The 22695-nt window shown below is 39.7% G+C and overlaps 3 protein-coding genes and 1 long non-coding RNA gene across 7 annotated transcripts; 2 read left to right on the top strand and 2 right to left on the bottom strand.

Annotated features, from left to right (window-relative positions):
• Window positions 1-1911: 1911 nt before the first annotated feature.
• On the bottom strand, window positions 1912-13553 carry LOC107270748. The gene is made up of 9 exons (XR_003060656.1): window positions 13197-13553; window positions 11462-11644; window positions 11231-11394; window positions 5128-5288; window positions 4701-5058; window positions 4313-4624; window positions 3905-4140; window positions 3605-3775; window positions 1912-2925 (listed from the first exon to the last, which is right to left on the bottom strand). It is a non-coding gene; the product is annotated as an uncharacterized LOC107270748 (long non-coding RNA).
• Window positions 13554-13585: 32 nt separating this feature from the next.
• LOC107270747 (ubiquitin) lies at window positions 13586-14846 on the top strand. The gene is made up of 3 exons (XM_015746059.2): window positions 13586-13718; window positions 14243-14443; window positions 14518-14846. The coding sequence occupies exons 2-3, from the start codon at window positions 14254-14256 to the stop codon at window positions 14712-14714; spliced, it is 387 nt and encodes a 128-aa protein (XP_015601545.1). The 5' UTR covers window positions 13586-13718; window positions 14243-14253; the 3' UTR covers window positions 14715-14846.
• A 1681-nt stretch (window positions 14847-16527) lies between these two features.
• LOC107270746 (ubiquitin) lies at window positions 16528-17685 on the top strand. Of its 2 annotated transcripts, none has more exons than XM_015746058.2 (3): window positions 16528-16679; window positions 17091-17290; window positions 17365-17685. In XM_015746058.2, exons 2-3 carry the CDS (start codon window positions 17101-17103, stop codon window positions 17559-17561), a joined length of 387 nt encoding a protein of 128 aa, XP_015601544.1. In that variant the 5' UTR covers window positions 16528-16679; window positions 17091-17100; the 3' UTR covers window positions 17562-17685. The 2 variants fall into 2 exon arrangements, with proteins under 2 accessions (XP_015601544.1, XP_024943857.1); XM_025088089.1 differs by lacking the exon at window positions 16528-16679 and adding an exon at window positions 16710-17020.
• Window positions 17686-17692: 7 nt separating this feature from the next.
• Window positions 17693-22688, bottom strand: LOC107270742 (polyphosphoinositide phosphatase). Of its 3 annotated transcripts, XM_015746037.2 has the most exons (13): window positions 22323-22688; window positions 22004-22229; window positions 21353-21511; window positions 20652-21033; window positions 20342-20588; window positions 20081-20276; window positions 19796-19994; window positions 19049-19728; window positions 18728-18968; window positions 18435-18650; window positions 18189-18371; window positions 17955-18123; window positions 17693-17895 (listed from the first exon to the last, which is right to left on the bottom strand). In XM_015746037.2, exons 1-13 carry the CDS (start codon window positions 22404-22406, stop codon window positions 17803-17805), a joined length of 3075 nt encoding a protein of 1024 aa, XP_015601523.1. In that variant the 5' UTR covers window positions 22407-22688; the 3' UTR covers window positions 17693-17802. The 3 variants fall into 3 exon arrangements, with proteins under 3 accessions (XP_015601523.1, XP_015601524.1, XP_024943851.1); XM_015746038.2 differs by lacking the exon at window positions 21353-21511; XM_025088083.1 differs by lacking the exons at window positions 22004-22229; window positions 22323-22688 and having other exon boundaries at window positions 21274-21393.
• Window positions 22689-22695: the final 7 nt, after the last annotated feature.

Genomic DNA, 22695 nt, shown 5'->3' with positions numbered 1-22695 from the left:
TTTACTAATAATATTTCTTCACCTTGTATTTTTTTCTAATAGCTGCACAGTAATCCCAACGTCGCGACGCTCAAGTTTCTTCAACTTCGTGCAAGACCTCAAGGCAGATTCTCCACTACGAATCGATCTCGTTACGCTGCCCTTTCGTTCCGGTATCAGATAAATTGATTATTCATATTCAACAGCCTATAATTTTTTAAGAAAAATATAAAATTTATTGCATCAATAAACAAAATAAAATTTGAGATAAATTCAAATTCGTCACTTCAGCATGCTCTTCCAGAACAGTTGCTAGCTTGGCCACAATCAGGTACGTAGCCCTTCGCCAATTTTAGATCATGGTTTACGTAGATCGACGTCGGACGTCGGTAAGCGTCGTCTTGTCCGAAAGCAAACTCAAACTAGATTACAAATTGTGGATAGTTGGTTTGACTAATAGACACGAACGGATTGCGGCCAGTACGCTCGTACACCGGTTTTGTCCAATTGGACATTCTGTCCAATTTGTCCAGTTGGGCGTCGAGACGTCCAAGAATCGACGTAGAATTCCTGAAACGATAGTTTTGCACGATTACCACCACACGTACGGAGATAGTTGAAATTCTCAATCAAATCAAATGGTCCATTGCACAAGTCCAAATTGAATCAGCATCCCAAGTCAAAAAGTCAGTTCGACTGACATCTAATTTCTAAAGATGTGATACGTCCTTTCCATGAAAATCAAAAACATCATACGCACGCTCTCTAAAATAAATGAAACTTTCACCACCTTTCTAAAGATCTCATTTCACTCGCAGTTACATCTTTCAAAGTCCCAAAGTTTCAGCATCCAGCAATACATATATACCGTTAGGCCAGTACGTGTCTAGTCGGCCATGAATTGTGCAGGTAACTAGATAGGACAAACTTATAAACTACATTGAGCTAAGGTAATGCGATTTTACCAGAGACTGTTTAGGGTAGGATTGATCATCCACAATGCACGAAAAGCACGTCAAATTCACCTAAAGGATAACCCAGTAGTACCACGAACGAGCGACTAAACGTTGTAATGCGATAGTGAATGTTTAGTACGTTCACTGAGAGAATTCTCATGAAGCGACTTAATTTCCTGGATAATTCAGAACAATTCTGTATACATGTATTTTATAGCTATATATATCTATGTAGACAATAATTATATACTTATTGCTACGTGACTAGATATATAATTAAACTAGAATTCTCGCGTTCGTTAATGAAACTCTCAACTATCAACAACGTGTAATATTACTGTTCTATGGTAAGTAATAATCGTAATACCACATTAATGAAATTACCGCAAATATTCACAAAATGACGTAGCAGCTTATTTTTAATACCAAAAAATAGTAACAGTGGGGTATCTATTTGTTTTGCATAATTAGAAAAGTTAAATGAGCGATATGAACGGAATTTTTAAAATTTACACTGACAAATTGCGTATGCCTTGTTTTCCTACAGAAACGGTCTATATAAATTTACGGTAGTGGAGTAATTATCTCCTTCGCGATAAATCCTTGACAATTGAAATTTCTGAAAAAAATGTCATAACATTGTTTTACCTTATATCGCAGCATTAAAATGAATATTAAAGTAATAACAGGACACTGATGACAGTAATATATTATTAAATACACCGATCCACTTTCTCACCTTTGCACAAATTTTATATGCTCAGTATAAATCTGGTATAAAATGGTCGCCATTACCGACGCCTTTAATTACCAGATTAACGAGTCCAGTATCGACTTTTCAGTGTCAGTCGATATATCCAGTGGAAACTGTCTCGCGTCCTAAATATGCTGTTAATTCAAACGAGAAAACCACTAGGCTGTGTCCATTCAAAATAATGTCCATTGGAGTATACAGTCACACCAATAACAGACTAAATAAATTTCTATATAATTATTGGACAATCGAAAATACAAAATAAAAGTATCAATTAAATTATCGACTGAGCTAACCAAGAGGATTCGTGTTACCAGAAAATCTCATGGGGTTGCCTATCTAGGTTCTAAAAGACTCCTTGACGCTACCATCCGAGATTCTTGGTTGCAGTGATGCAGTTTGGTAGTTGTGCAGTTGTGACGAGGACAGCTCGCAGGGGGTTGAAGTTTCTCCATGAGGCGGTTCTCAATGAGCGGCATGAAGTTTGGCGAGGGATGAATATACCTATAGGTAACGGTCTTGGGAATAACGGTCGTACGGTCGCTCTGTCCACATGTCGTATTTGTAGTACAAATCCTCTAACCTCAAATCCCTCGTCTGCAGCGGTGCAACCCCCCTAATCACGGTACGCTCTCGGTCATCCACTCACCCTCTGGCAGTTGCTGCCAGTGGCGCAAAACGGCTGATTAGGAGTCTGGAGTTTGCATATAGAGATGTGAATATACCAGCTGTATAATGGATGAGTTGGTTCTAAATACAAGGCTAGAGATGTAAAGTACAATTTTCAACCCTCAACGCTTCGAAATGCGTCACTGGGTTTCTGTATGAGCAAAGTGTAACTCCTAACCTTCTAGGCTCTGGCCATTAGCTTCCCTAGGACTCACGTGCTGGTGGAACGGGTCTGACGTTATAACGTGAAAACAAATTATCCTATTCGGCACGAACCTTTCATAACTCACTTGTAATATTAGCATAAGATCAATTATTGCTTTTCTACCCTCTGTTAGGTACCAACCCTACCTACCTACTACCTCAATCCAAATACTTCATATAGATGAGACACCTTCTAGATTTACCCTCGTTCAGGGAATGCATTTGGAATTTTTATCGTTTCAAATTTCCCGCCTGTTTATAGGGCACACCTAGCGAGTGGTATCGGAACTAAGAGAACTGATAACTTCACACTGCAGTCCAATGATACTTTGCGATAGAAGTCCAATATCCAAGGATTGAAATCTACGGATACACCAAACAAATAAATATGTATGCAAATGTTACGTATACAAAAATAACAAGTCGAATGTATATAAAATCATAGGTACAAAATAGATATGGGGTACGTGAAAGTTGCTGCTGTCTTCTATGGTATTGCAGTGCATTTAAAGGTGAATTTTCAAGCCAGGAAACGTACGGGTACTTTCGACGTGGCCAATGGCAACCGGGCGGGCTGGTAGTACCGCATAAATATCCATTTGCCGCAACAAACTCAATTCCCTTCCAATATGGACGTCGACGGTCCGACGGAAGAAGGAATAGAAGGACGCAGAACGGAAAATTATACGAGGGAAAATTACCGAAAGAGCAAAGTGTGCTGGACGGAAGAACGAGAAGAGTCACGGAGGAAGATGGCGGAAATGTTCGCCAAAAGACGTTTCTGGCTGAAAATTGAACGGCGCCCTGGCAAACTCAATATTAACGCCCGAAGATTTTACGGGGTTCGCGTGCCTTCGGCAATTTCCGATGATAGTCGATGAATATGAAAATCCGGTCTAAGATGTCAAAAACCGTAAGTGTATATATACAATTTTGAGATACCAAATGAAAACGAGAAGTACGTGGGAGAAGATTAGAATAGTTTTTGGCTTAGGGAAGGTGAAATGTTGCTCTTGGTTGACAACTATGAAAGAAACTTTACCATTGAGTAACGCGAACGACCCGGACGACGTTGGCGTCGCCGTGAAGACGCAGTGCCTCTAAACGTTTCGTGAAAACGCGGCTTGCTTACACGAACGGTCCAAACTTTGATTTGTTTACTTCGAAGCTGCGATTACTGGTTAACCCCTGCTGGTGCAGACACTTTGGATAACTGAGTAGAACGTGGTTAGGTCAATTGAAAAGGAATTAATTAAACAAATGTTTAAAGTGATCAAGGAAACAAAATCGAGCCAAAGGAGAGTTCAGAAATAAAAATAAAATGACAGAATTCAAAAATTACCTCTATAACGAATATCGTGGAACATCCGTCGAATTTTACGTTCAGCCAGCATAGGTCCACCCAGTCGACAAAGAGGGGACTATATTTTTTTTCGTTTTCTATTGTATAACCGAACAATGTTTTCCGGCAGCGGTCGCAAAATTATTTCCATACGGAAATCCACAGCAATCACTGAACGAATCCATACCATCCCGATACTATCGGACAGCGATCTACGCATGAATCTCTGGATTGTCCTATTTAAAAAAAGTTGACATTACGAGACTAAGCTTGCAACATCAGTGCAGAGCGCAATACGAAGGAGAAAAGTTTGTCTTAATTATCATCTTTACACAGCAATTAGCCAATAATTATTAGCGGATTAGTGAAATCGTTCCAATATCTCTTCTTGGCGCTTTGGCTATTTACCTTATATACTTAATTTAGCCGGCGACGCGCGTTTCCTCGGCTGCGGTGGAAAACTTCTATTTATCTTCGGTAAAACTTCCGGAGCGCCTTCGGTCTCGCAGTCAGGCATCCGACGTCGGCAAGCAATTTCACTAGGGCCGCGGAATAATGAAGGCTAATTACGAATTTTACGAAGGTGCCCCGACGAAATTAATCGGGTTTTCAGTAGCAGCGTCAGTCGGAAATTGGGAAGACGTCCGAAGATAGTCCAGAATAATAATTTCGTACTCGCATTCGAAAAATGTAAATCACAGCATCTCTGGTACGGACAGCCTAAAAGAAATCACGTGTATTATAATGAGATCAGTCGGAGGACAAAAAGATTAATCAAAAAATTAAGAGCGGTTACCTCTATCAAGTGACCCAATTTCGAAAATCCTCGAACTTAAGTGGCGACTCGACACCTAATAAAGTGTGAAGAGCGTTGCCATTCTTGACTGGTTACAATGTACAAGACCAGCTACATTCAGATTTCCACTTACCTATTCTCAGGTAACTGTACACGTGTATACGTAAGTATAGAAATATATATCTATATAGCTGTAGACTGCTACTGCCTTTGGAGACAAATGTATACATATTCAGGTATGTCGACCAGTAAAGTGTCTCCCATATAAATTAGACAACTGGGCTCCTTTCATTATACAAAGCAATTCCATTCAGCAGAGAATGTCCAAAATACCGTTTTTTGACAGTTCTTAGATTACCTAGAAAAAAAAGAGAGAAGAAAACTTAAGTTTCTAGAAATTTCAAAAAATGTTTTAAATACCCTGTACCTTGTTCATACGTTGTTCTTATCACAGTACCACTCGTATTCATCACTACAGGATCTCATTCACAGGCCCATTACAATAGCATAGTAATAAGTACAAAGCCAGCCGAATGCGTGCCATTGAGCATTCACATTACTTGGAGGAAGGTAGTTGGTAATAACGAGCTGAAGAGAGAGAAAGAGAGTGTGTGTGTGTCAGAGAGAGACAGAGAGATAAAATAAAAAGGACGTGAGAAATAAAATAATACCCATATAAGAGCAATACCGCTGAACCGGAAGTAGTGACCGGATACATCCGGTCTGATTTCCCACTGTCGCGGAATAACATAAAAAAAAGCCACCGTAAAAAAATTTAAAGAGAAATAAAATAAGTCAAGAGTAAATGATCCTCTATTTCATTGGCAAGCATCAGCATCAGCACCTGGACCGGTTTGTCATCGGATGAAATATTTAAGACCAAAGTCGTTCGGCAAAGTCGTAAAACTAGTATTACAAGATCCGAAATTGTACCCCCCGTCCTGTCAGTATTGATGCTACCAGGGTATTAGCATCTGTAACGCACATATTATGTTGAGTTTCATCACTAGCGAAATTCCATGTCTTTGGACGATCCCGAAGACTCCTTAAACTCTCGCGCTAAATAAAGTCCGGGGGACGTTTAATTTACATACATTTACCCAGGGACTGATCTACCGTATCTCCTTAACCTGGCTTCACGGAGAAGCGCCTTAAACCTCTTCTGTTCCTAACGTTTTGTAACGTACCGGGTGTTCGCGAGGAATAGACCCAACCAAAAATATACAGCCACGCGACAGCTCTTGACAGGACTCAGTAAAGTTGGGTTAGATTACCCAACACGCGTCGACTCGATCCACTAACCCGAAAACTTGCTGACCTAATTTTCCCAGCACTGCATTGCGTGTCCTACCTGCCAGCTCCATTCAAAATTGCATAACCATTGCATCTGACCTTCTGTGCAGGTGCTGATATCACAAACTAAAACAACCCTTAGACCTCCTATAACGGATAGCTGATTAGACATTAATTACCTTACATAATATATAGTTCAATAATAAGTTTGTCATTGCTACAGCACTGGAGGCCATTGCCGAGCAATAAACTGACAAGGGTTACGAAATGCGCAAGATCTACAACCCTCGACCGATTACCAATACGAATTACTGTGTATTTGCATCCGATAAAACAGACAGAATCGATAATCAGTGGAATAGATAGTGAGAAATTAGGCGCACGTATCTACGTAGTACAGGTACCTAATACGTATACACGATACATAGTCGAATCATGTATCGATTACAAGAATACATGTATATTGTAGCAATTTGCTACGAGGATACTTACCAAATCCCATGTAAAAGAAGACTCGTATAAAGTATCCAGGGACTTTCGATCGGCGAGTGAAGCGACGTCGACGGCTAATTAACTCAATTAACCCGGGTAAAGATAAGACCGTGAGGTGGGACTCTGACCGTCGATCGGCTCTAATCGCCGTTAAGGAGACGGTCCCCAATTAAAGCCTGGTTCAGCCGTAGCTTTAACTTTTAATTGGAGTTTCTACGTCTAGCGACGTTACCGAGCTGTACCTATATGTATAGCTAACCTAACCCACGGTCCATCCAAGTATATAACATGTATACATAGATAAGTGGAACACAGCGATGCCGTGGAGAAGGATAAAACAGAGAAAAAGAAGGGTAAACGAATTCTAACCTCGCTGCTCGGATAGTTCCAATTTCATGGCGCGGAACGGACTGCTCTAAGGGCATAGGGTTGTCGCGTACAGTTAAGTCGGTATAGTTGGAACACGTTCGCTTTTAAGTTAAACTTCGATCACACGCCGGTAGCTGGCAGCTTAACGATCTTACTAACTCGGATGGGCTTTTCATTATTAGTTCGCCTACGTCCTTCTATGGATACGGTAGTCGAAGTTCCGTGAGCTGTGAACTCTAACCTCGGTCCATACAGTACTGTACATTATACTTACCTAGATATAGTATAGAGTGTTGATCTCGTGGGGAATCCAGGCTCCAAGCGATCCCGCCAAACTCTGTGTATTATATACGTATGCATGTACTTTGTGTATATACATACGTCATATAACGTTTTCCCTGGTGGACGGCGCCCTGGCTTACTAAACTTTTCTATCAAACCGGTGCGGTCGGTAACGCAGAATAAAGAACGCAATGCAGCAGCCGCCTCGTTGAGAATTTTTATACCACCTGCGAGAGGTGGGGTGTCTCGCTGGTCTCGTGAAACGGGGAGATACGAGCCTAGAAATTATTCCTTGTTACATGGGTAGGTTTTTGCGCAAGAATTTTCACATAGCTAGGAGAGAGGGGGTTGTACGATATTTCTTTTTTTTTTCTGTGGCAGCACTGCGCGCGATATAGGTAATTGCACTTTTGGATACTATCTGTTGAGCTACAGCTCACTAGACTTTATGTAGAATTGCATGTGAGTGCATTTAATCTACTGTGCAGCGAGTGAGAGAGAAAGAGGATGGGCCGGACGAAGGGAGGAACGGGGTTACAGTGAGCTGCCGTGTGATACACTCCCTTTAAAACTGCCAAACTGTCCTGGAAAATTAACGGGATTCTTCTCCTGGTCGAAACAGACCTTCGTATACCGGAGTTGCATTTCTGCAAATGCAACTCCTGTTATTTGAAAGTGGCACGGTCTGCCCTTCCCCGTTGTTAGTCGACAACTCCAGCCCGTGATGTTTTAGTGGCGGTACAGAGGGTATTGCTAGAAATAAAAAAAAAATGAAAAGTAAAAGTTACACATACGAATTCATGTCTGACAAAGTCTGACGCTGATGCGTTTGCACGTGTGTAACTAAAAAGTCGAGAAATAAAATAGCGAATTTACCAATTCGAATAAAACGGCACAGTAACGCTATATCGCAAGATCTAATACCAGTTATACCTTCCAAATATTCCAGTACCTTTTGCTCCAGCTGGAAATCAGCTTGAAATCAATTTTCAAATTTTTACAATGATACAAAAATCGAGTCGGTTTCGTTCCAATAGAATTCTATTTACTTTGCGGTGAACTTTGCGAATCTGAATCTGCAATGGAGGGATATCTCCCTTATACCAAGGGAGGGGGTTCTGAACACAGATTTCTGCACCGACACTTCGAGACTCTTCGAAGATTCGCATCCATGCTAAACCGGCGATCCTCGTGACGTCACTCCTTGAAATAAGGGGAGTCGCCGTCGTCAATTTAGCATGGATGCGAACCGTCGAAGGCCCTCGAAGTGTCGGTAAATGTCCGTGCAGGAATCTGTATTTGGAATCCCCTCTCTTATACTACTTGCAAATTTTTTCCCTATGCAAAAACAAACAAGAGTAAAAACTTATTGGTAAAACAGTATTAATCAGGAAGCCAATACAAAATTATTGAACTTTTCCTATCCCTACCCTTTATTTTGCACCCCTTGGTCGACAGCGACTCAATTTACCCCTAGTACATTTATTCCCCTTTACTTAAAAAATCCATCTAAGAAGTAATGCTGCCTTTTACTGCAACGCTGACTAGTCGGGTATATATTAATTTACTTGTTCTTGACAGCCAGAGTTACTAGCATGACAAATATTGACAGATGTCAAATGACCAGAATTGTATGCTTGCAGTTTCAGTTACATAGGAGAGAGTTAACATCAGGGTATGGAAGGTTAATGATTTAATTTTGCCCACTCAGTATGCAAGAACTTAAACTAGAGACGATTCCGTTATGTATTCAGTTGCATTTTTTTCTTGCACTTCTTTACGAAGTTGCAGCTGCATCCGCACATGCATGTAGATACGTTCCCACTGCATTGTCCTAGGAAATCAGTGAAAATCAGGTCCTAAAATATAGACGTACATACAGTTTACAGAAGTCCCATGTGACTACGTGCTACTCTTCGCATACTCGATCATCTCGACGTGACTGTATTGATTCGCGGTTTGCGGCCAAAGTTTACGCCCGCGTATATGTGAGCGCACGTGCGTTACATGAAATTGCAAAGCAAAATCGGTATTCCATAGTAAATCGGAATTACATTGAACGAAGAAACTGGTTGTTACGTCAGTAGAAAATTTGGTTAACTTTTTACTCTGCATGAAAGCGTAGTCGCCCGGTGATTCATGACGTCAGGAACGTCTGCGACTGAGAAAATGGATGGTTCCGAAGAAAGATCCTGAAGTAGAAAATATTTGTAAATGGCTGTCACCATGGAGATCGATAAATATTCACAGCGGAGCGTTTATACGTAAACAGGAATAGGAAACGATATACAAAAGCAATACAACTGGATGTAGTGAAGTCAAACGAGAGCTGGTCGTAAAACGAAAATGAATTGCATTAAAATTCAAATGAAACACAACGGGAAGAGTCGAGATCAAAATTGTCAGCCAAATGAAATAAAGGACGGTATACTAAATGTTTGATATTTTATGCCAATTTGGATGAGCTTGCACCATAATTATTTGTACACCCTGTAGAAACGCTGCAGAGATTAAACGTATTACGAAAGCGTCAACATGACTTCTACAATGAAATAATTCCAGGATTATTTCTTGTGAGGAGTCTTACGTCATTGCTCACGCATCCATTTCCAATTTTCACAAAGACATTAATTCCCTATGAAACAACGAAAATTATCGCATAAATATTTTTACAGTAACCAATGGCGCGTACTTCAAAAGTCAATCAAGGACCCGGACCCTTAATGCATTCTGCGTAGATTGCAAATCGGCAAGTTTAAAAGTAACTCGAGGATTCGCGAGGGGGACGTGAGAGGACGGTGAATATTTACCTTAACAAGTTTATCGAATATTAATTGAGTTGATGGTACTTTAATCATACCGCGAATGTGCCATCTCATCTACAGCAGACAAGATCTTCGACACTGAAAAGCAAACTTTTCAAACTATACCTAAATGTACGTATACAGCTACAGACTTTGTTACTGCCATTCAAAATGGGAGAATTTAAAGAAAATGTAGATGTAAAAAAAAAACTTAATTTCATTCAACCACTATTGTTTGTATTTTAGTTATTTGTTTGTAAAATTTCATGGTTTTTGAATATTATAAAAATTTTTCAAATTTCTCAATATCATCCCACTTTATTGGCGTTTCGTATATCTTTTTCATATAAACAGTTCGACTGCCTATGCATTCCCCAGGAGCTACTCGAGTCAATGTTTGTTTGTTCCAGTACCTGAAAAATATTTCTTTCTTAATAAAACTTTATAATTTCATAATTCAAATATTGTATTGAATATCGTCCAGGAATAAACTTGGTGACGTACGTAACAGTGGGTACTTTCAGGACTTTAAGCGTAGATAAAACAATATATAACCAGCTCACAAATCTTCATCGATGGCAAGAAAAGTGTTTCACGTATAGCGCAGACGTCTTTGCGTCGGTAGGTTTAATGGGTTACGGAGATAAAATGATTTGTGGAAATGCGCATTTATCCTGGCACGTATGGAGGAAGGCGAAAGTAGAAAAAGAAGAAGATGATGAAAAACAGAGTAAAGGAAAAGGGAAGGAAGCTACAGTCGAGAAAAACAATAAAGCAGCCGGTCGCAAATAACGCCTTCAATTAAAGCAGACGTCCTTCCAAAAATTGAGACCCTTTACACGAACTCGCAGCAACGTGGCGTGGAATTATCGAGATACAGAGAGAAACGACTGAACGAGAGAACGATAAATAGATTGAGAGAATGGCGGCAGCGGGGGATACAGGAGTAAGGAAGAAAAATCGAGGACATGATGGTAAAAAGAAGGGGGGCTTTTTGCGCCGCCAGGAACAACGAATACAGCCATTAATCCCCAATAATTCCAATATCGAAACGTAATTTAATAATACTCCCGTGTAAACCCCCGTATCGACGAGAAGGTATCGTACATACCACTCCCACGTGTGCCAGACGCTCTGACGTCGGAACGATTAAATTTTCAAATTAATTTCTTAGCGAACGGTCATTCGAAAACAAATAAATTTCACAGAAATAACAATTACAATATTACCCTAATAATACTCGGATATCTAACTTACAATATTTTTTTAATAATTTAAAAAGATACATACTAGGTTCCTTACGGCACGAGGATCCAGGCTTGTCAGTCCTGCAGAGGTAGATTTACGCCGGATCGAATGGACACGGTGGCTGGGTCTGACAGGACCGCTAATTTCGATCTGGACCCGAGAACGATATTCTCGAACGGCGCAAGCAGGTCAACTCCAAGCACCGCCTGGAATGGTTCACGTTCAGCTAAGCCGCATTAAATAGCCATGACGGTTCACATGGGTCGATCGTACCAGAAAAAAGTGGATGCTGCTCTGGCAGCTTTGTCGATGAATACGTTACTCAGGCTTATGCCTGATCCCTGCTCCTGTAGGCGTGCGGTAGCCATATTGTATAGTATATAGGCACCCGGAAACTTTCTGCTAGAACTCCTGGTGAAGTTGGGTTGCCGTAAGATTGCTGACGCTGCCTACGCCCTGGAAAACGTTACACATCGATATAATATATATATACATATAATATACTATACGAGACTTTATCGGAGATGCGTCCCAGAAAACGGATTGAATGCATTATTTTTGTCTACCGATTGGTATAACTGTCCAGGGAACATTATTCAACGGAAAAGCCATATTGTTTAATTAAAACAGTAAACGAGCTCTCGACCACGTTGGTTTTTACCGCCTATCCAAATAGATGCACGCCAATGGAAAGCCAAGCCGCCTACGTATGGGTTTTGTCATTTCGTCGCAAATTTTGACGACAACATTTAGTCAGGTCGCAATACGGTTTGCGATAAAGCTGATGTATTTTCTACGCGAAAAATGGAATTTTTATCGGGATTACGTATATTCGTTTTGTGAGTTCATAGCCGTTTTGCTTATAGTCTCTTCACTTTCTCTCTCTCTCTCTCTATCTTTCTCGCTAACTATACATCTCCATTTCTATCTGTCTGTATGGACGTCTATCCATCCGTCCCTCTTGCTCTGTCTAGGCTTCTCTCGTGTGATTGATTGACATTCTCGAAACGAAATTATTGATCAGAGTTAGAATAGCCATGCTGCTTGTCCAGGAGTAAATTCAGATTTCTGACTTAAGATCTTCCTCATAGATCAATCCGTCCGATGTTCTTACAGTCGTTGGCTGTTCAGTTGAAGATGAAAAGGGGGTTTGGGATCTGTGTCACGAAATGCTACACGACCCTCGTAGATGTCCTGTCGACGACGTAGTAAAACATCGGGAGACATCTAGGTCAGGATGCAAAGTTTAAGGGTTACCACTGAAATTTGCATGATGCTCCAGTCTTGTATTTAGACGAGGGCAGCCCGAGATTATCTTCTATAAATATAAAATTGCTCCAGGCAAGGTTTTCCACAACAGACGTGAATCCGCGGTTTTCGTAATTTTTGACATCCTGTGAATGGAAAACGTAGTCATATTCAATATTATCTATGCATTATTAATCGACAATTCATTATGAAGGAATCCGCAGTAATCTCGTAATTCAATCTCCATACTGGTATTGCGTATTTTTGCGTTGACCTATGAAGAAATGAGGAAAATAACGAAAATCCAAAGAGCCTTTCTACTTCGAGCTCCAGGGTGGCTCGCATTCTGGGACTTTCGAAAATGCCTCGTTTAATGGCTGCCGGAGTTAAGCGAACTCTTCTCATTGGGATGAATTAAGACAGACGTCTTTAAATACTAAAGCGACTCTCGTTAAGACGATTTCGGTACATGGAAAGTGACGACGGGTGGTTAACGCCTCCAATATTCGCAAAGTCAACAACGGCATTTCGTCGCATAAATTCGCAATAACCATTACCCGCGTGCCGTATCGGAGCTTATCGCGGTAATGCTCTTGCTATTATTCTCGTATTACGTTCATCTTTTAACAGGGCGCCTTGCGTCTTGGCAAATTTATGCCCTCGCCAAGACTCCCCACCGTTCAGCTTCCTCATCCTTCTATCCTTTTAGTTTGCCGTGCCTGTTACTCTCTTTAAAATTCATATTTATGGTCGAACTTACCGCCCCTTACTCCGATATTGCCCAGGATTACTGGTGAAGGTGTGCGACGACACTCTATCTCCTGAAATATCACCGCCTTGAATCAATTCCAAACGATGCTGCTCTTCTTCAGTGTCTTCTTTGTCTGCTTCTACAATGGCATCCTTAAATAACAACTAACTTGGGACACCCGGAATTCATTATTATGTTTACCGGTACCGATTTTGATATTCACATGGTTATGATAGAAATAAAACTAATTACTGTAATTCGGTATACTAACAGTTTAACGTAATATGTGATGGTAGCAATATGTAATAATAGAACTGCGCATTGCATACTGTGCAATTTTCAAATTCCAGATGTTCACTGTTCCATTTCGTTCCGTCGTTTAGAGTAGGAATTTTAGTGCCACATATTTTACCGCCAGATAGCGCTAGAGAGCTGACTTCCGGTTTTTCATCTCTAAGTTCAATCGCGGAAGTCGAAGCGCTACTAGCGTTGATTTTTTCCTATATTTTGTAGCAACCACGTTTCGAATCGGTGAGTTAGTAATATTTTACTGTATTTTTATGTGTCAGGGATCTGTTTTCAATAGATTTCCATTAATTTTGTAATTTTTCAATGCGTCTTTTTTAATAGATAAAATGGTAGACAACAATTGTTTTAACAGATTGCGCTCGAGAAACAATGCAGAGTCATTAGGTTGTCACTATACGCGTACATGTGACAAGCTGTTGATGACTAGTTTCTGTTTTTGAAAATCTCTTTATTTTGTACGATTTCTTTTGGAGCACATGGGAAAAGCGGGAAGTTTCTAGTTTCAGCCTTAACATTCATCCTTTTAATAAATAATAAATGTCATAAGGTACCTTTCGACCTTGCGCAAACTAGTACAATTTGAATGCAGTCCATAAAAGATTTGGTGAATCAGAAGTGTAATGCATTAGATACACGCGTTGTACATTGGTTTGTGAATATTTCCTTAGGCTGTAGCATGATGGTAGAGCTTCATATATTCTATCAGGAATCTTGATATTATTTAGAGATTTTTTATTATTTACTAGGTGAGCTACAAATGCAGATCTTTGTGAAGACCCTAACGGGCAAGACCATCACCCTTGAGGTTGAGGCTTCCGATACTATAGAAAATGTGAAGGCCAAGATCCAAGATAAGGAAGGTATCCCTCCGGATCAACAGCGTCTTATCTTCGCTGGCAAGCAGCTGGAAGATGGTCGTACATTATCCGACTATAATATCCAGAAGGGTAAGGATACATTATGAGCAGGCTTATAATATTGTTATGGACAATGATCTTCATTGCTTATTATTTATTTTCAGAGTCCACTCTTCACTTGGTACTCCGTCTTCGTGGTGGTGTAATTGAACCCACCCTTCTTATCCTTGCCCGAAAGTACAACCAGGACAAAATGGTTTGTCGTAAGTGCTATGCTCGCCTTCATCCACGCGCAACCAACTGTCGCAAGAAGAAGTGTGGTCACACAAACAATATCCGTCCCAAGAAGAAGCCAAAATAAGCGTACGCCCCCACTTCGTTTACAAGTCACGAAGAATACGTATTTATTTTTCAAGAAATGCATACATTTGTGATATTGTAAACGCTTGTTCTTGCTTTAAATAAAATCTAAGCAACCAATTATATACAGTAATATAATTGCATAATTTGGTACACAAGTAATTGGATATTCACTATATCTGAAATTCACTATTAAATACGCTTAGGTTGTACGCCTGTATTCGAAGGTAGCCCTGTAGCGTGCTACTATCTCACACTCTGTAGCAGGTTGTCTTTCGAATTGAACTGCACATGTGGTGTACGAGCCTTGCAAAAATGTCTTGCCGACATCAGTGCCAGCCGTGGTGCGATGAAGCGAGCAGTGAGATACAAGTACACTCTTCACTGCGGTCAATTAATTTGTAAAACTATGTAAGAAAGGCCAACAAAACACTTAGCAGTCTTCAAAATAAAATATTTGTGCCATTATTTCGGATTATGTTGGTTTAGTCATCCCCGTTCGCAGTGCTTTATCTCAACTTAAACTTTTTGAGATACTGTACAGTGTATGATAGAGATAGCCTAATACATTGGCCTGTTTCCTCGCTATCTCTGTCTAGACGGCCTCCAGTTTTCTACAACTTACAAGGGGAGGACGCGAGCTTGGGATCACGGATTTAGGAGTCCTTTCGGGGTAGGAAAGTACTTTGTAGGAAAGTACTGTACAAATTGCAGGCCAAGTGGCAGGACGCAACTCGGACCCGTTTTTGAGAAAAACCGGTTAGAAAAACGCAGAACTACTCATATACCTACACCGTTGCCAATGTTTTCGAGAAGACAGTGTAGCTCGGTGGAAGCGTGCTTGACTACCACCGGAGCGGCCAAGGTTCGATTCTCCCATCACACATATTTTTTTTAATATTAATTATTGTTTTTGCTACCCGACAAGCCATGTTTATCTATTAACAATTTTATGAATTTACGTACGAAATGAGTGCATTGGAACACTATTATTTTTCATTATCAGACACTGATGTTTCTGAGCAGAGTGGCGACCCGAAGGGAACCAGAAATCTAAAACGTTATCTGTATCGGTAACCGGAGCTGCCTTGGGACTGTGATTCGAAAAATCACGTCACAGTTCACACCATACACATTTTATGAATGCAACTTCTTGTTCGTTGCAATGGCAATGTTCTTTTGATAGTGACAGAAGAAAGTTAATTTCGTACACATTTAAAAACATAGGATCTACAAGCAAGTACAAAAGTTTTACAAACAGTAAAGTATGCAGGGGTTGACAAGAGTGTACAACTATTTTCGAAACAAACATACGATGTGTGATGTAAACCAGTGTCTGATAATGAAAAATAATAGTGTTCCAATGCACTCATTTTGTACGTAAATTGACAAAATTGTTAATAGATAAACATGGCTTGTCGGATAGCAAAAAAAAAGAATTAATATTAAAAAAAAATACGTGTGATGGGAGAATCGAACCCTGGCCACTCGGGTGCTAGTCAGGCGCGCTGCCTCTGAGCAACGTCGCCTTGTCGAAAAAATTGGCAACGGTACAGGTATATGAGTAGTTCTGCGTTTTTCTAACCGGTTTTTCTCGAAAACGGGTTCGAATTGCGTCCTGCCACTTGGCCTGCAGTTTGTTATTACAAAGTACTTTCCTACCCCAAAAGGACTCCTAAATCCGTGATCCCAAGCTCGCGTCCTCCCTTGTTAGTGGTTTCCACCGTGCAAAGTTTAAACAGAGTTAACCAATAACGTATAGGAGTTGATTGACCAATGAGGCTGCTTAACTCTGTTTAACTCTGTACGGTGGAAACTAAGCCAGTAGGACAATCGCCTACCATTGGTCTAGTGATATTTCAATTGGAAAGCACCTTAAGTTTCGTCGCGGAAGTCGAAGCGCTTATAGCATCGAATCTTTTCGTGAAGAGGTTTTGTGGCAACCACGTTCCAGGATTATGAGCTGGTAATATTTTATTGTATTTTTATCTGTTAGGAATCTGTTTTAAATAAAATTTTATTGATTTTGTAATTTTCCAACGCGTTTTTGTTAATCAAAAAATGGTGGACAACAATCGCTGTAACAAAATGCGCTCGAGAAACAATCGCATGATCATTGCGTTGCCAATACACACGTTAATGGAAAAGGATGTCGATAACGAAATTTTCTGGTTTTTACGGATATTCAGTGATCTATAATTCTCAAAATCTGTAGTTTATACGGTTTCTTTTGGAGCAGGCGGGGATAACGGGAAGTTTATAGATTCAGACTCAAGCGTCGTCCTTTTACTAAATGTCATAAGTTAGGTATAGCTTCATGTATTCAATCAAATCTTATGAAATTAATTATTATTAGAGTTTTTTTCATTACCACCAGGTGAGCCACAATGCAGATCTTCGTGAAGACCCTAACGGGCAAGACTATCACCCTTGAGGTTGAGGCTTCCGATACTATTGAAAATGTAAAGGCCAAGATCCAAGACAAGGAAGGTATCCCTCCGGATCAACAGCGTCTTATCTTCGCTGGCAAGCAGCTGGAAGATGGTCGTACATTATCCGACTATAACATCCAGAAAGGTAAGGATACATTATTAGCAGGCTTATAGTATTGTTATGGACAATGATCTTCATTGCTTATTATTTATTTTCAGAGTCCACTCTTCACTTGGTACTCCGTCTTCGTGGTGGTGTAATTGAACCCACCCTTCTTATCCTTGCCCGAAAGTACAACCAGGACAAAATGGTTTGTCGTAAGTGCTATGCTCGCCTTCATCCACGCGCAACCAACTGTCGCAAGAAGAAATGCGGTCACACGAACAATATCCGCCCCAAAAAGAAGCCAAAATAAGCGTACGCCCCCACTACGTTTACAAGTCACGAAGAATATGTATTTATTTTTCAAGAAATGCATATGTTTGTGATTTTGTAAACAGTCATTCTTGCTTCAAATAAAATCTGAGCAGTCAATTATACACGGAATTGATTCATTCAACACGGAATTAATTTATTCAACATATCATCATTTGGTACATAAACAACCGGATGTTTAGATTGGGTAATATGTAGCAGATAAAATATTTTACAATGGCTTAAACGTTGATTAATCCCATAAGCTCTTTTTGTTGCTGAGCATACTTGTCATACAGATTCATATCAGTAGGACTTGGAACTGAACCTCCAACCTTAACAGTACAAAAATTTATTAAAAAGTGACCACGTTTTGTAAAAACGAACCACATACCTTTCCCCTATTCACGTACTGCTCATAGATACTTATGCTGGTATCTTTAACAACAGGAATAGTTATTTTAGCAGTAACAGTATCTCGAAACGAAGTCTGTTGTAGGAGTCTAGACTTTAATTTAGTATAATCCATTGAATGAGTAGCATTCTTGCCAATCAAAACAAATCTGAAACAATTAACAACTTCATTATTACCAAACTACCACTTTATCAATGCAAGTTTCAACAATACCTTTTATACAATGTGATATCACTTCTCTTTGGATATTCTAGCTGCATTCCATAAACTTCTTTCATAGATGGAAACAGATTCTCGAATGACACCAACTCACTGCTGTCCTTCGATGAACTTAACTGCATATCATTGATCCGATGATGACTCTCATCGTCATCTGAACTTGAATCCATACTGGAACTACAAAAACAAAGAAAAACAGATATACAATAACTATAAAATTATTCATTATCTATTAATTACCTTGCACTAGAGGCAGTACTACTAGTACTGCTCTGTCCAGTCATAGATGGATTTTTCATATTAACATTTTTATTGCCAGTTTCTTCTCTTCTTCTACCAGGACGTACGCGCACAGCGAACGGACTATAGTTTGTCGTAAAATGCGGCATAAAGTCCCGAACGGAATGACTTATTTTGTAGGCATGTACTTCTGCCAGTAACGACAATTCGTAAGGCCTGAAAATGTTTCATAATTCTTTTTCCTATTTCCTAGTACGTTTACAGTGCCCCTTCTCGTGCCATTAGATACCTACCTGTGATAATCATAAAATACATCGACCATCTCCTCCTGCGTATGTTGAACTTGTATCATTTCCGAGCAAGTTTTTGTAACTTCGTTCAACGCATAAGGAAGACATTTTCCAACATTTTTATCCCACCACTGAGTCAATAATCTGGTTTTGCGAGTATATCGGCAAGCAGGTTTATGATGAAGGTAATAATCCGTCCATAATTCCCATATTGGCGGCTTACCCTCCTCAGGAATGAATAATCCTGTATAAATTTCATTTTTATACAAGTGACGGCTATTATGGATCATTTGCTATAAGCAAGTTACTATCTAGAATTATTACCTAAGAACAAATTGATCGTGTGTTGCTTTTCTTGATCGCTAAAGGTGTTGCTGAAGTATCTACTCAGCGTTTGCATAATATCATTCCCCTGACTGGTCCAGGGTGCCGTTTTCCTATAGGTTTTTATTCTGTGCACAAGCTGAGATCCTCCATATTGCAAGGCCAGAGTGTCACCATGATCCTCATAGAGTTCCTCAAGCATTCGAACACAATCAGAATCAAATTCTAATTTTGGTGATACCAAAACACCCAAGGCACATAATTGAAAACCTAATGCACATTTTCCAATAGCGAACTGTGCAGTATTGGTTCTGTCTAAACAATCTACACAGTTCGTACGAATGATACCAGTTTGGACGGTACCACGCGTTGCAAAATACTCTCGAATTTTATTCTCAACTAACAAAGTGGAATCATCCAAATCGGTGAACGATTTAGATTCAAAACCGGAAACGGAGGTATTACCACTTCTACCGGAATCTCCATTCCAATTCCTTGATTCGTGCGCAGTTGTAGACATAATTGAATTATAATCTGCCTTATGGGGTTTCTTATTATTACTCACAGGAGTGAACAAATTTCTCTGACTGTAATATGGATTCTGTGACAGAAATATTCCAGTTTTTAATACAGCATTGTGCGCTATGTTCGCTAAACGACCCATGACTTTCGCCTCCTTTCTGAAAAGTAACGACGGCATAAAATTCCTCCCTAGTCTTGAGACGTCATTTTGTCGGCGATCCTCACCCTTTGTTCATGCGCGCCATATCAAAACTTATATAATGCACTTGATGCTCAGGTGGTAGAAATTGGTTTAAATATTTCACAGCCATACTCAATTCCTCACTCAGTGTGCTTTCGTGTTTTTTTTTCTCGCGTTTCTTCACAAGATTCAGTATAATAATAGGCGAACCATATCGCTTGAGAAGCTGATTAAAGTGTGCCCCTAGAAATTTATTAATCAACGATTATTTTTTTATATCTAATATTTGTGAATAGTTTTTTTTACTCCTAATTTCTACCTGAACCTACCTGCTGTTTCTACATAAGGATCTGTCAAATCGCAAGTTATTGTAGGCTTTGGTACCATTTTACTAACATCTTGCCGCCAATGACCTGGAACTGACCCCCGCATTTGTACAAATGAACTAAATCTGCCATTATTGAATGAACTGACCCCGGAATCGTGTACTATTTGTTCAGTTTCGACTTCGTTTGCTACATCACCCTGATGAAGAATCCTTAATAATTAATAAAGGCACTGGGGGGAGGCAATATCAACGTGATACATACATCAAAGTTTGCTCCACGCTTTAGAAATCTGGTACCGGCATATTTGTTGCTCCTTCTGGCAATTATGGTCACATACATTGATCTTCCAAATATACTGATATTTGATTGACCAATGAATCCATGAATGACGTACAGATTCCAATCGCGGTGAAGATATTTCTCCACAGGTGCTAAGAGATGGGAGTTCCATACGAATCGACGGTGAGGATTACTACGTATACCATAATCTATGCATCTCTCTCCATAGCTAGAAATATTAATGTTAACAAATTCCTGGTATTTGTTACTTAGGATCAAAAATTATACTGACCCATTATTCTGCCAATCTTTTCGCAAAGCCCACATATTGAAAAAATCCTCAGACTCCTCTGTATCTTCTGAATCTATTGCATCCTGAGACGTTAGATCTCTAGGCACATCAGATTTGATGTGTCTTGGCGGAGCCATATTGTGCTGCAACGTATGAGTCAGATCATAGGAATAACTGAAGTAGAAATTACTGCTCAGGTCGATACTCTGGAACATCTTGACGTATCGCTGCTCATCAGGATGAAAAAGACGGACTGTGTCATTTGGAATGTAGATCATTGAGGTGTCTTCTATTTTATATATCGTGTGGTGACCGATCACTGCAACTCTTCTTCTTTTGGTCACCAAGATAATGTAATATCCCTCCAGAAAGCGCACGAATCCTGAGACGAAACCAAAATATCTAATTATTACAAGTGTCCACGGGAGAATGGTTTAAGAATTTGGTACTATTGTTTTGCAATTATAATTTTTGACAACTGCCCATAGAACCATCCCACCTACATTGTGCACGAAACAGGATCGAAACTCATGCCTACTATACATTAATTACAAGACAAGTAGAATTTTCATGCGGACGTAATTTATTATCAAATCATGCGGAAGTGAGTGAACATACGTACCGCATTATTCGATTAATCACGCGCGCGTATGTTATGCATTGGGTCTTAAGTACTGCTTAGTAAGCTGAACAAGCCTTACCAAGTAGACCAAATGCTGGTACTAGCCTGGGGAATGTATCCCTCTCCCACATTGTCTTCCAGGTAAACCTAGTTTGAGTCGGTCTATGCTTTGGTTTTTCAGAGGTCTCTTGTTCCTCGTCATCTCCCTCCTCGTGTATCGGTCCATTATTATTGCTGCCTTTGTTAGCAAGCAAACATAAGTAAGCTAGGTCTCTCGCAGCACAGCGTTAATACTCAAGTAGTCAAATCAATAGCATATTACTATCATACAGTTTTAATTTCATAAAGCATATCATTTGTGCTTACTGTACAAATATAGTAATGCGTGAATGCATGCAAACACAAGAGACCCTAGCTGTGCAATTATATTAAATGGAAGTTATAATGATAAAGAAGAAGATATAAACTTATAAAACAGAGTGAGAATTCTACTCTAACACATCATATTTTGATACTTTGGCTCCGTCACCATCTGATACAAATGAAACACATGATATATATGTCATAATCTCTTACACATAGTATTTTACATGCAAGGTTGGTTACGAATTTTAATTTTTATATTCAATACTTGTGAACCAATCAACCAAGTCATAACAATTTGCACCCAGTACCCGATCCAGTTTCTTGCTATCATCTAATGATGCACATAATGTACTGAGCCATTTACCAATAATGCCAAAAGCTGAGACTACTCTTGCAACTCCACTAACGTTGCTACGCTGGCCTGCTCGATTACGGTTTCCCATATCTATCATGTTTACAAGATCTTTAATCTCATCCTGGGTGTATTCAGTCTTGTCATCAACAACTATCAATTCTCTTGGCTCCATTCGGTCAATCTTCAGTACACGGAAACGAGTTTGTGTATTGTTTGAACCCATCAGGTAAAATCTCTAATAAAATATTAATAATAATACAGAAGAATATTGGACATATTCATTCAACAGTACAGTATCAGTGACATTATAGGTTACTGAGCAACTTACAGATTTTGTTTCATATAGAGCTATTTTTTGAATTGATGATATAATTGGGTGAAATATTATACTTTGTCTCGGAGGTTCCTTCATTTTTTATTATATTGTGCGAACAATTCATGTGAAACTATAATACAATTCAGAACACCTGATTACTTGACAGCTAATGATAGTACTACTAGTCTGGTTTATAACTTAGCAACAGATGGCTCGAAGCGCTTCGGAAACCCGAAAGTAACCGAAAGTTTAATATCCCGTTTAATACTTTTTAAACCATTGTCGATAAATACAGATGTTAACCTATTTGCATCAAAGCGCAGAATATTCCGCGCGCCGTGACTGTTTTGTATCACCAAGCGCAGAATATTCCGCTAGCCTGCGA

Source organism: Cephus cinctus, unplaced genomic scaffold (genome assembly GCF_000341935.2).
Source record: "Cephus cinctus unplaced genomic scaffold, Ccin1 Ccin1_scaffold0814, whole genome shotgun sequence".
Taxonomy (NCBI): Eukaryota; Metazoa; Arthropoda; class Insecta; order Hymenoptera; family Cephidae; genus Cephus; species Cephus cinctus.
The sequence above is the reverse complement of the archived record's forward strand: the minus strand, read 5'-3'. Positions and strand labels throughout refer to the sequence as shown.